We start from the raw sequence: 12,434 nt of genomic DNA, 5'->3' as shown, positions 1-12,434 counted from the left end.
GTGTATGTGTATATATATACACACACACACACACACACACACACACACATATATATAAATCAATTAATCGTGATTAATGAATTTGACAGCACTAAGATATATTTATATAAATATTTATATGGTAACACTGTAGATTAGGGGACACTATTCACTAGTAACTAGATGCTTATTAGCATAGATATTACTAGCATATTGGCTGTTTATTAGTACTTATAAAGCACATATTAATTATTCTGCATGACAATATTGTAGATCCCTTAATCCATGCCCTATACCTAAACATAACCACCACAACAACTACCTTAGTATCAATAGTAATTAATTGAGGGAAAACTCTGTTAATAGTGAATATGTGTTCCCTAATCAAAAATATTACCATTTACATATATAGGCCTATTTGTGCATAACATAAAAGTTTGTGTGTGTGTGTATATATATGTATGTATATATATATATATATATATATATATATAGCCTATATATATATATATATATATATATATATATATATATATATATATATGTATGTATGTATAGGTCCTTCTCAAAAAATTAGCATATTGTGATAAAGTTCATTATTTTCCATAATGTAATGATAAAAATTAAACTTTCATATATTTTAGATTCATTGCACACCAACTTAAATATTTTAGGTCTTTTATTGTTTTAATACTGATGATTTTGGCATACAGCTCATGAAAACCCAAAATTCTTATCTCAAAAAATCAGCATATCATGAAAAGGGTCTCTAAACGAGCTATTAACCTAATCATCTGAATAAACTGATTAACTCTAAACACCTGCAAAAGATTCCTGAGGCTTTTAAAAACTCCCAGCCTGTTTCATTACTCAAAACCACAATCATGGGTAAGGCTGCCGACCTGACTGCTGTCCAGAAGGCCATAATTGACACCCTCAAGCAAGAGGGTAAGACACAGAAAGAAATTTCTGAACAAATAGGCTGTTCCCAGAGTGCTGTATCAAGGCACCTCAGTGGGAAGTCTGTGGAAAGGAAAAAGTGTGGCAAAAAAACGCTGCACAACGAGAAGAGATGACCGGACCCTGAGGAAGATTGTGGAGAAGGACCGATTCCAGACCTTGGGGGACCTGCGGAAGCAGTGGACTGAGTCTGGAGTAGAAACATCCAGAGCCACCGTGCACAGGTGTGTGCATGCAGGAAATGGGCACACAGGCGTGTGCAGGAAATTTCAGCACGACCTGGAACCTGCTCACAGTGCCAAAATCACTGGTAAATGGTTTACTGACCATGGTATTACTGGGCTCAATTGGCCTGCCAACTCTCCAGACCTGAACCCCATAGAGAATCTGTGGGATATTGTGAAGAGAAAGTTGAGAGACGCAAGACCCAACACTCTGGATGAGCTTAAGGCCACTATCGAAGCATTCTGGGCCTCCATAACACCTCAGCAGTGCCACAGGCTGATTGCCTCCATGCCACGCCGCATTGAAGCAGTCATTTCTGCAAAAGGATTCCCGACCAAGTGTTGAGTGCATAACTGAACATAATTATTTGAAGGTTGACTTTTTTTGTATTAAAAACACTTCTTTTATTGGTCGGATGAAATATGCTAATGTTTTGAGATTTTTGAGAGGTTTTCATGAGCTGTATGCCAAAATCATCAGTATTAAAACAATAAAAGACCTGAAATATTTCAGTTGGTGTGCAATGAATCTAAAATTTATGAAAGTTTAATTTTTATCATTACATTATGGAAAATAATGAACTTTATCACAATATGCAATTTTTTTTAGAAGGACCTGTATATATATATATATATGTAGGCTACATACCTTTATGTTAGATGCAATTAATCGCGGTTAATCGACTTGACAGCAGCACTTATATATATATATATATATATATATATATATATATGATATTTTTTAATGTAATTACATTTTACATCAGTTCTAATTGTACAATTTTGTACTAATCTACAATTTTGTAAGTCTGCATCCTATTTGCCATGTTAATTCAAGTTTATAAAGTAAAAACTGGAATTTAAAAAGTATGCTCAATTCAAACAGTGAAAAGTTTACACTTCCACTTTCCTTTTATAAAATCATCAAAACTCAGATATCATCCCATCTAAACATTAAGTGATTCTTATGAATCAGTGGAAATGTATAAAGTTTACAAAACCAAAAGAGTAGGTGTTAAAAAGTGGAAGAACTCTTTAGTAATCAGAGGCAAGGACAGATCAGAAGGTTGAGAAAATGACACAGCTTTACTATAAAGAAAGGCGTCTCGAGCAGATTAAGTTGCAGCATCTCGTCATACACGCATACATGGTGAACAATAATGATTGACCATTCCTATGGCCAGATTTACAGAACAAAAATACTGTTAACCTGCATGATAAGCAATTTAAAAAAGCTGATCCGATGCACAAATGTCTAAAAATACAATAATAATCATATGTATGGGTTGCTGTATTTAAAAATCAAACGTGTTATGGGAGCAGCTGTCGCAATTATTGTCCTCTTTGTTTTATGGATTCTAGATTAAGCATGTTATCAGTTAATAACAACACAAATGATCTGACATAGGGAGAAAGACAGAATAAGCAATATACCAACAAATATATAATTGTATATATTTCATGAACATCACCAGGCCCTACAACTCATGGACATGGGGAACAATCTGCAAAGATGATAAAAGTGTGTGCAGAAGTTCAAGGCAAGGTTGGACAGAATAGGTTCTGAATTTTCTCGATGTTTAACTGTGTCTACAACCGTCATCTAAATAGTTATCTGTGCATGTAAGTCATAAACTTGCTGGAACAAAAGCTGGTAGACTAGGCCTACTGTGAAGAAAACAACAGCGAAAGACAAACCAGGAGAGTATTGCTTTGAGGTATACTGGAGAGAATCCAATTCATTTCATTAACACGTATTTCTTTGCTGTGAAGGCATCGTATAGGACATCACATCCCCATCAGGACGTTATGACCTGATATTCAGCCCTGGGCCGTGTCACAGGTGAAAGGCATTATGGGAGCCTGTGGTGCAGTAATACATGAACAAGAAATGACAAACCATTTTCTCTTGCATAACACAATTCAAATGTTGTTTACAAAAAAGGTATCATCCTCAGTGCAGAATGCTACAATGGTACAACTCTACAGCATTTGCTATTTACATCGTTATTAACGGTCAGCCAGGAAAATTTGAGGCGCAATGAGTGACAAACTATGTCACCTAAATACAATTAAAATTAGAAGACACAAAATCTTAATCGAATACCCAACGCCACTGGCTGAACCCAATCCAAATCTGTGCATGGAGTCTTCCATTTTGGGATGCACCAAATTTTTTTTTATTATGAATCATTTACTTACTGTAACATGGTAAACCTGCTAAAAAAACTGATATTTACATGGATCAAGGCCTTTTTTGAGAAAAATAAATGCACAACATTTCCATTTTTTTTTGTTATGTAGAAATTAGATTAAATAAAATCGAACACATTAACACAATAGCATTGAAATTACATTAATACTAAAAAGAGCAGCACAGTTAACAAATAAGACATACTCCCTTTAATGGTGACATCACATTTCATTAGTTTACATTGCCACAAACATGATCCTTGATCTCTAAAGTATGTTTTGATCCTACATTACACAGAGAAGCTTTCACAATGTGCTAAATCACAGCTCAGACTCCAAATAGCTGTTGTGCAGTCAGCAATAAATTATTCATATATTAGTCCCTATTATTTAATTTTTTTATAAATAAAATCAAGATAAATAGAGGGGTCCAAAAGTTTGAGATCACTATAGTGGAAATGCATTAGCGCTATTTTGATATTATCAGCAAAACATTTTAAGTTTTAGAATATCTTAATATTTGGTTTGTCGGGCTTTTGCTTTTATTAGCATGATTTCTCCAAGGAGACTAGATGCTCTGAATCCGGAAGCAGATCTTCCTTCTGTTAAAGAGTCACAAGAGACTCACTCAACATTTCAAATCGATTAATGTTTGCTTGCTTAATTCAATCTTAAAGTCGGCATGAAAGTTGCGATCGTTAAAAGTTTGGAAACATTACTATTTTTAATGTTCTTGAAAGAAGTATCTTATGCTCATCAAGCCTGCATTTATTTGATCAAAAATACAGAAAAAAACAGTAATATTGTGAAATATTATTACAATTTAAAATAACAGCTTTCTATTTTAATAAACTTTATTTCTATTCAATATTACTCCAGTCTTCAGGTACATGATCCGTCAGAAATCATTCTAATATGCTGATTTATCATTGTTGTAAACAGTTGTGCTGTTTAATATTTTTGTATAACCTGTGATACTTTTTTCAGGAAAGTCATCTTTGATGAATAAAAAGTAAAAAAACAGTATTTATTTAAAATAGAAATGTTTTGTAACAATATACTATTCAAATGTTTGGGTCAGTATTTTTTCTTTCTTTTTTTTAAATAAATAAATACTTTTATTCAGCAAGGATGTGTTAAATTGCTAAAAAGGGATAGTAAATATTTATTTTGAATAAATGCTGTTATTTTTAACCTTAAATAATCAACGAATCCTGAAAAAATTATCACAGGTTGCAAAAAAGGAGCAACATTTTTTTCCAATATTGATAACTGAGCATCAAATCAGCATATTAGAATGACTTCTGAAGGATCATGTGACACTAAAGACTGGAGAAATAAATTATATTTTAAAGTATATTGTAATAATATTTCACAATAGTTCTGTATTTTTTTTATCAAATAAAGCTAGATGAGGAGACTTCTTTCAAAAACATTAAAAACAGTAATGTTTCTAAACTTTTGACGGGTACACCGACTGAAACGGCATCTCAAAATAAAAAATAAAAAATTTGTGATTGATTATAAAAAGGCACATGACTTAAAAAATTGTGCACAGATAAATCATTTATAACAAACCCTGCTATATTCCATAAAGAAAATATGAATTTTGATTTCATGTTGACTTTAACAACATCAATTTTTAGTTTACATTTTTCAAAATCTTAAAATGTTGTTCATTTCCAGGTGATTTTTAGTGTGGCCTCAGACTTTTGAACCCTACTGTAAGTACATAATAGTGCAGAATATGAATGAATGGTAGTAGTGTGAGAGCACAGGTAGAGAAAGAAAATAACCACCGTGAGTGGCATTAGAATTACAGTGACATGTCTTCAGGGCAGTGCCTCAGCCGCGAACGAACACTGGATCAACCCCAAACAATATGTACACTTCTCTTTACTGTAATCACTGCCTATGTCTATGCTGAGTTATTCATTTCCGGAAATCCTCAACTGACAAGCCACTGATGTATTGATGCACCCCAAATTTCTTTTAGACTCCTTGAATAAACTTATTCAGGCACCAAACTCATCACCAAGCTTATAAAAAAAGAAAAGAAAAACAAACGTGATCAATTTCATTATCATTATTCTCTTTTTCAGGACTATATAAAGCAAGTCTTGTAAACAAAAATGAATATATCATTGTGTATTTAACTCTTCGTATTACAACCTCTCCATTGTCCTTTGCGCTAAAATACTACCATGCTTCAAAATAATGTTTTTTCTTAATTTACATGTGATGCCATCTAACCTCTGCCTATGAATATTGGTGGCATTTTATAGTTGCAGCCAGTGAAAATATATTAACCGAGCAACAGCAAATGAAAGCATGATCAGTCCAGTGGCGAATAGAAGAATATAGCCAGGACTAGAATTTTTTTCTTTGCAAAAGTCCACATAAAAAAAGGAAACATGAGAATCTAACGTCCAATATTAACCCGAAAGCATGATAACGATAATACATAGTGCATAGTTTTATAAAGCACAGCGAACCGTGCCAGCACTGTATACAGATTTCATGTTTTTGGACGCATCTATCTGTGGTGAAAAAAAAGGATCATTCACTGCAGAAATATCAATATGATAAAAGTATTTGCCGACGTTCTGCAGTTGAGTCGACTCACAGTTGATATGTCACAGGTCTGGTGCTTGTATCCCCGTTTCTTTGATGCTAGCTACAATAGGAGGAGGAAGGGGCAGATTAAAGATTTCCAAAATAAAAAAAGAAGAGCATAAGCCACACAAAAAGCTTGAAAGTTCGCCCTGTCGCCCTAAAGGCACACTAAAGTCTGTGTGGAGCATGGGGACACCTCAAACAAAGGTTTCCGAACATCGGCTGGCTCCCCATCCCTTGCTCAGAAGGATCATGCACTCCAGTGCGTTGTGTGTGAATACTCGTAACTCTCTCTGTATATATATATATCAATTTATTTTTATGCGTGTAGTGGCACCCTCCGACCTGCTGGGGGCGCCGTGCCCCTTTCGGAGTGCTATGCCAGAGAGTAGATGGCATTAACGGGTGACGTGGCTTCTGAGCTCTCGTTTCCTTCAGTCTCCTCTTTGTCCTTCTTAACTGTGTACTGGCCAATGAAGGAGCCGTCCTCGTTGAACTGGCCGTCTCCTCCTTCACCGTAGTCTACAAGACTGTCATCGCTCTCTTTTACGTTCCCGTCCAGGGATGTTTGGCTGCCCTGCAATGGCTTGTTGTCTTCGTCACTGCTGTAGAAAAAAAAAAAAAAATAGTTAGAAAAAAACAAGGAATGACGGTTCAGCTGGTTAGCATAGACCGGTTAGCCCCGGTGGTAGATGTCATAACTACACCATTTGGATTTTGGATGCAAAAGCATGTTTTTCTATAGGCAACTATTAAAAAGTAGGCCTGTATTATGATAAAATAAAAACAACAAACCCAAAAATCCTTACATTTAGAGATGCACCGGCCAATTTTTTTTAATCAATTTACAACCATCAGCGTATCGGCCACAGCACGAAAAAGGCCGATATAACAAACCGATGTTTTATTAAACAACTGTGTAAAGGCACTGAGCTGTATAATGTCCATTGGATTATTGTCCAATGTTTTTCTCTGGGTAAAGTAATTAAATACTTGCCAAAGCTAAATGAAATATTTACAAAATACAGCAGGGCACGTCAACAAGGACCCTTGAACTATGGGACTAATGAACTGTGCAACACTGTCACTGTCCCAATCGGGCTACTGCTGCATCTTCATGAGTTTATCATTTGCATGGGGTTTTAAGCCTAGTCTAAATATTCAAGCCTAGGAAGACACAAAAGAGAACTCAATTCTACTCACTGTGTGTTCACACACATCCATAGCGCGCACCACACCCAGAAATCAGACACCGTGCAAATACTGAATGGAGTTGTCTTTCGCTTCTTCTAATTAACACTAATCATATCAAAACCATCTTGGACAGTATCCTTGCAAATATAGTCGGTTATGTCTTAAATGAATGTAAACAGCTGAGAAATAAAACGCTTGTGTAACAATCTAATTGGATCCGTGCAGCTCTTAAAGTGACAACAGCCTAAAATTCCTGCTGCTCTGCCTTCTGCATTTTAATGTAAATCAAACAACAAAAACACACAAAAAGTTTTTTTTTTACTGACACCAAACTTTTGATCAATCTCTCTCTATATATTATAAATACATTAATATTTACACATATTTATATACTATATTCATCCCATCACATGGCATTTACTGCGCAGATGATTGGCTCAACAATGACCGCAGAACTGAGCAAAATAAAATTCATTGCTGTAAACGCTGTCAATAATGGGGGCTTTGAACCAAGAACTCAGGAGTTTTGAAATTCCCTCAAGGTTTTTGATGCTTTTGGCTATCTGAATAAACAAGAAACGCAGCATAGAATTTTACAACCTCAAAATCCTATTCCCCAGATATGTGGCAACTAAATCTGACTACTTGACTATTAGAATATAGGGATGCACGATATAACAGCCACCATATCGTTATCGGCCGATATAGGTTCTTTTTTGATGTTATCGTTATCTGCCTGAAAAGAAAATTTGGCCAATATATTAAAGGCGAAAAAGAATGTATTTTACCTTCAGCTGAGACACTTCAGATGGGCACTATTCGCCATGATGGTTTTTAATTGATTGAAATAATATTGTAAAAACTTCAAAAAAGGAAAATACAGTTAAGTGCAACATGCACAGCACAAGTCTGTCATATAGGCTACATAAAAATGATAATGAGAACATTATAATTGTGTGCTTGGCTTTTAATGGTGAGACTTTTTTTTTAAATCAGGCTCTCAAATTATGAACAAAATTGGATTTATATTTATTGGCCAATATATCGGTTATCGGCTTTCATATATAAAGAATTATCTGTTATCTGTATTGGCCAAAATTTTCATATCGGTGCATCCCTATTAGAATATTTTATGGTTTGGATTTTTCTTCCATGTAAATAATGATTCCAACTACATCATCCTGAGAAAAACATTTAGCATCTCACTTTTGAGAAACCTCAAGGAGAAAAGAAAACACTCAAAGTAAAATAACCATTTATGTATTACTATAGACAAAGACAAACTCTCAGCTCTCTGTATTCTATAAATGATGTCATGGCTATAAATGCTTCATTGCACTACATTTTCACAGGTAGATATTTTATCCCCTGTCCTGTGCATGCCTAAACATATGCAACTCATATATTTAAACAGACCTCTGCTGGGGGGTAATAGTGTCATGCATTAAGAGCTGAGACCTACATCAACCGAGATGCACCAGGAAAACAGAAAACAACAAAGAAACACCAATCAGATCTTAAAAACCATTAACTTAGCACAGAGGTCCATCTTTAATTTCATGGACCTTGTTGTAAATTGTTTTACAGATTGGCAGTTAAATCGAAATATTGTAAATAAACTACTTTGTCCCCACACAAAACATGGTTTACAACCAGGCTCCATAATACTATCCATTTTCATAGGTCATAAAAATGCTTTTACCAACAGCATATATCATCTCTATAAAAAAGAAGCATTGATGTTTCATAAAAAATGTTTAAGTATGATATTACCAGATGACACGGTAGTGTGCATGCAGCATGACAACTGGAAAATCATGGTTTTTCAAAACTACGTTTAGTTTAGTAATTTATCTTTAGATTCAATAAGGCGCATTCAGGATATCTTGCTTTTCCCAACCAAATACACTCTCTCTGCAACGAGCAAGAGTTCAGGGAATAATGAGGACGGGTTTTTGATTTAATCGATCAGCCCTCACACTCACAGTTTCACCAGCTTTTCACCTCCAAGAGTGGAAAAAGAGCCCATATTTCACATTGTACATCACTTTTGACAGAATATGTGAAAACTGTAATGACATTATAACAAATTTGGCATGAATCAGGGATTTAAAGAATGTGTAGAAAAATAATGGAAGAATAAAAATATACATAGGATTATTAGTCAATTAATATTATGACATGCAGATTAATCAAATTAATAAAATGATATCTGTAAATATATCTCTATATTTTTGGCAGTAAACACTACTTTTCTGTATTTTGCAAAAAATTTTAATTGCATTAAATCAACACATTAAATTGACAGCCCAATAAATAAAGTTAAAAAAATTAACTACTACAGTTGGGATGCAATCATGAATTATGAATCATGATAGAATGACAGGAAAATCACGGAAGAATATGAGTTAGTAAAAGAAATTGTATGCGTCTAATGCTTTCGATCATTTATCAATACTGAAGGAGAAGGACATGTTTTAATCAATTAAAATAAAATAAAAACACAAGGTTTATTAAGGTTTAGTTCATGACTAAAGTCCAAATGCAGGTGAAATTAGTGCAGCTCTTTCCATACCTTTCCTTTTCAAGAGACCTTCATTGCACCAACAGGATGGAAAACACCCAAGAATAAAAAATGATTAAGAGAGAAAAAAATTATGAATAAAACAAAACATTTGTGTCATCAAAGAGGCACTTAAAAAGAAAAATAAGAGGAAAAAGAAAACGATGCAGTGAACATAATAATTATAAACAGCCTTCAGCAAATAATCTGTTGTTAGCTTTTGGTTCATTTTCTAGATGTGGCATCCCACTGAATGCAGATTACTGACAAAACCCAAGGGCTCTAATCTCCAGCAGACTCTCCTCTCAGACTGTAGGAAATGCATTATCAATTCTAAATAGGCTCAATGAACTGAAAAACCATACATTATGCTAGCCTTGCATGCAAATTTACATTCAACGGAGTTCCCTCTGAACAAAGCAGAATCATTTTCATGTTTCATGCATGTTTCTGTGCATCTGATCATGGTCACCCTGTCACTGAATATTGTGTACTGCGCTTTCCATTGAACGACATTTCAAGGGTGTTAAAACATTGAAGAAAGAACCTTGGTTCCCTTCTGACAAATTAATTTAACCTTGACATCGCAGTACTGGCTTTTAAAATATTAACTTTACAATACAAACCAATGAATCATGATGATTATTTTTATAATAAAGAGACAAAATAATTTTAAGAGGGAATAAAATGCTTCAGTACTTGACATTTTATTTCAGGCCAAAGCTTTTAATACATTTCCAATTCACTCTCTGAGATGAACAGCTTTATATGAACCATTCAATAAGTGCACTGTTGTAAGTCGTGCAAGGTGACGTGTCCTAACCAGGCACAATGTGACAAGTTTGCTGTCCTTTAAAAGCGAAAATGCCGCAAGATAACGAAGCTAGTTTCCGGCATGGAGTAAAAAACATTAAAAAGGTAATTGCAACTTTTTATCTCAGAATAATAAAACAATTTCTTGCAATTACAAGTTTGTATCTCATAATTCTTTTTTTCTCAGAATTGTAAGTTAATAAAACGTCTCGGTTACGTATGGTAACCCTCGTTCCCTGAGGAGGGAACTGTGACTTGGCCGTACAGCGGAAGCTCAGCAGCTGTGGCGAGGGGACTCATGTCTCCGTTCCCTCCTTGGGGAACGAGGGTTACCATACGTAACAGAGATGTTCACCTTTGTCAGCTCACTATGACGTGAGTCAGAAGTGTTATGAACCCAGTACAGGTTAGATTTGTCGGTTGTTTGTTTTTCCTTTGTTTGGTTTGCAGGATGGAGTTAGAGCTAGTGACGTTATTGATGACTGAGGAGTTACACCTGTGTTGGAGCTGATGCCGGCAATTAAAGCAGTTCCCTTCAGCTGTGACGGGGCGCGCTCTCCAATCCTCGTGCCGTTTTTGTACCCATTTCAATTGTTTGTTTTCGTCTCGTCTCGTCTTTTTTCCTATTATTATTCTTACTTTAATAAATTGTATTCTTTTTGAGCATTATCCAACATGTTGTCTCCTTCTTTGTCGCGGCTTGCGAGCCGCCCGTGAAAGAAGTGATTCTGATGAATGAGGATATCTAACAAAGCGCCACGGCTTCTGGCCCTTCCAGCACTCAACTTGAGCCTCCTGGCCTGACAGCAGTGTTGGGCAGAAAGTAGGAGCTCTAAGCAGAGAAGGTCAGTCACTGCTGTTCCGCAAGACCCACTCAGTGTGACTTATTGGATAACGCTGGGAAAGCATGCCCTTGGGGAAGGGAACGCTGCGGAGGCCACATCCTACCCGGAGGGAGGCATTTTGACGGATATATGGACTAGCCAAGCAGGGTAGTACAACATATGGCACCGTCTCTGGGGTTTGTTCCAGCCTAGTTATAGGGGGGAAGAACACCAGTAGAGACGACAGAGTGGGCTCTGTCAAGGGAAAGACATGGGCTCATCCGCAGAGGAGCTGATCGTGGAGGAATACACATATGGCGGTCGCCGCAGGGACTGCTACATATGGACACCCAGCCTAATTCCACAGTCCATACGAGTGTAGGCCTGGCGTCAGACGCTCCGCAACATCTGACTGCCGCAGGGGTGACGGAGGAACTCACAGGGTTAGCCATTTCTGGGGAACACTACTGGAGCAAATATTCGCACGTATCCACCCCATGGGGGTGAGAGGGGTGTTGCAAGCCAACACTAAGAACGGGTCCCTCGTGCTACTGGCCACTGGGGACGAGTAAACGGGAAGATACCCGCTCTACACGGAGGCTATAGAAGTCAGCGAGGCGCCTTGAGCCAGCGCCTAGGAGGAAGCAACACTTCTAGTTGAGTGTGCTCGAAACCAAACGGGCAAGGCACGCCTTGGGCTGTTTAAAGCCAAGGCAATGGCATCCACTATCCAGTGGGCCATCCTCTGCTTGGAGACAGCCTTTCCCTTCTGCTGGCCTCCGTAATAGACGAAGAGCTGATCTGAGGCCTGAAACTTTGCGTTCTGTCCACGTATAACCATAAAGAGCGGACGGGACAGAGAAAAGCTGGGGCTGGGTCTGCCTCCTCCGAAGGCAGCGCTTGCAGGTTCACTACCTGGTCCCTGAAGGGAGTGGTAGGAACCTTGAGCAGGTATTCGAGCCGGGGTCTCAGGACAACGTGAGAGTTGGCTGGCCCGAATTCTAGGCATGATTCATCAACCGAAAATGCTTGCAGGTCCCCTACTTTCTTGATGGAAGCCAGAGCAGT

General features: G+C 36.8%; 1 protein-coding gene across 7 annotated transcripts in view; it reads right to left on the bottom strand.

The window, feature by feature from the left end:
* Positions 1–2,230: 2,230 nt before the first annotated feature.
* The window catches only part of nfasca (neurofascin homolog (chicken) a), a 108,479-nt gene continuing 98,275 nt past the window's right edge, over positions 2,231–12,434 (bottom strand). For 6 of the 7 annotated variants that reach the window (XM_077203400.1, XM_077203402.1, XM_077203404.1 and 3 more), the window contains one exon: positions 2,231–6,577. In XM_077203400.1, coding sequence (XP_077059515.1) covers positions 6,349–6,577 — 229 coding nt within the window. In that variant the 3' untranslated portion in view covers positions 2,231–6,348. The remainder of the gene's footprint in view (positions 6,578–12,434) is intronic. The other variant, XM_077203407.1, reaches the window with a different exon arrangement.

The sequence above is a fragment of the Siphateles boraxobius genome, unplaced genomic scaffold, assembly GCF_051911475.1.
Source record: "Siphateles boraxobius isolate OS27281-9 unplaced genomic scaffold, OSU_SipBor_1 5, whole genome shotgun sequence".
NCBI classification, from domain to species: domain Eukaryota; kingdom Metazoa; phylum Chordata; class Actinopteri; order Cypriniformes; family Leuciscidae; genus Siphateles; species Siphateles boraxobius.
This window is presented reverse-complemented; position numbering and strand designations above follow the sequence as displayed.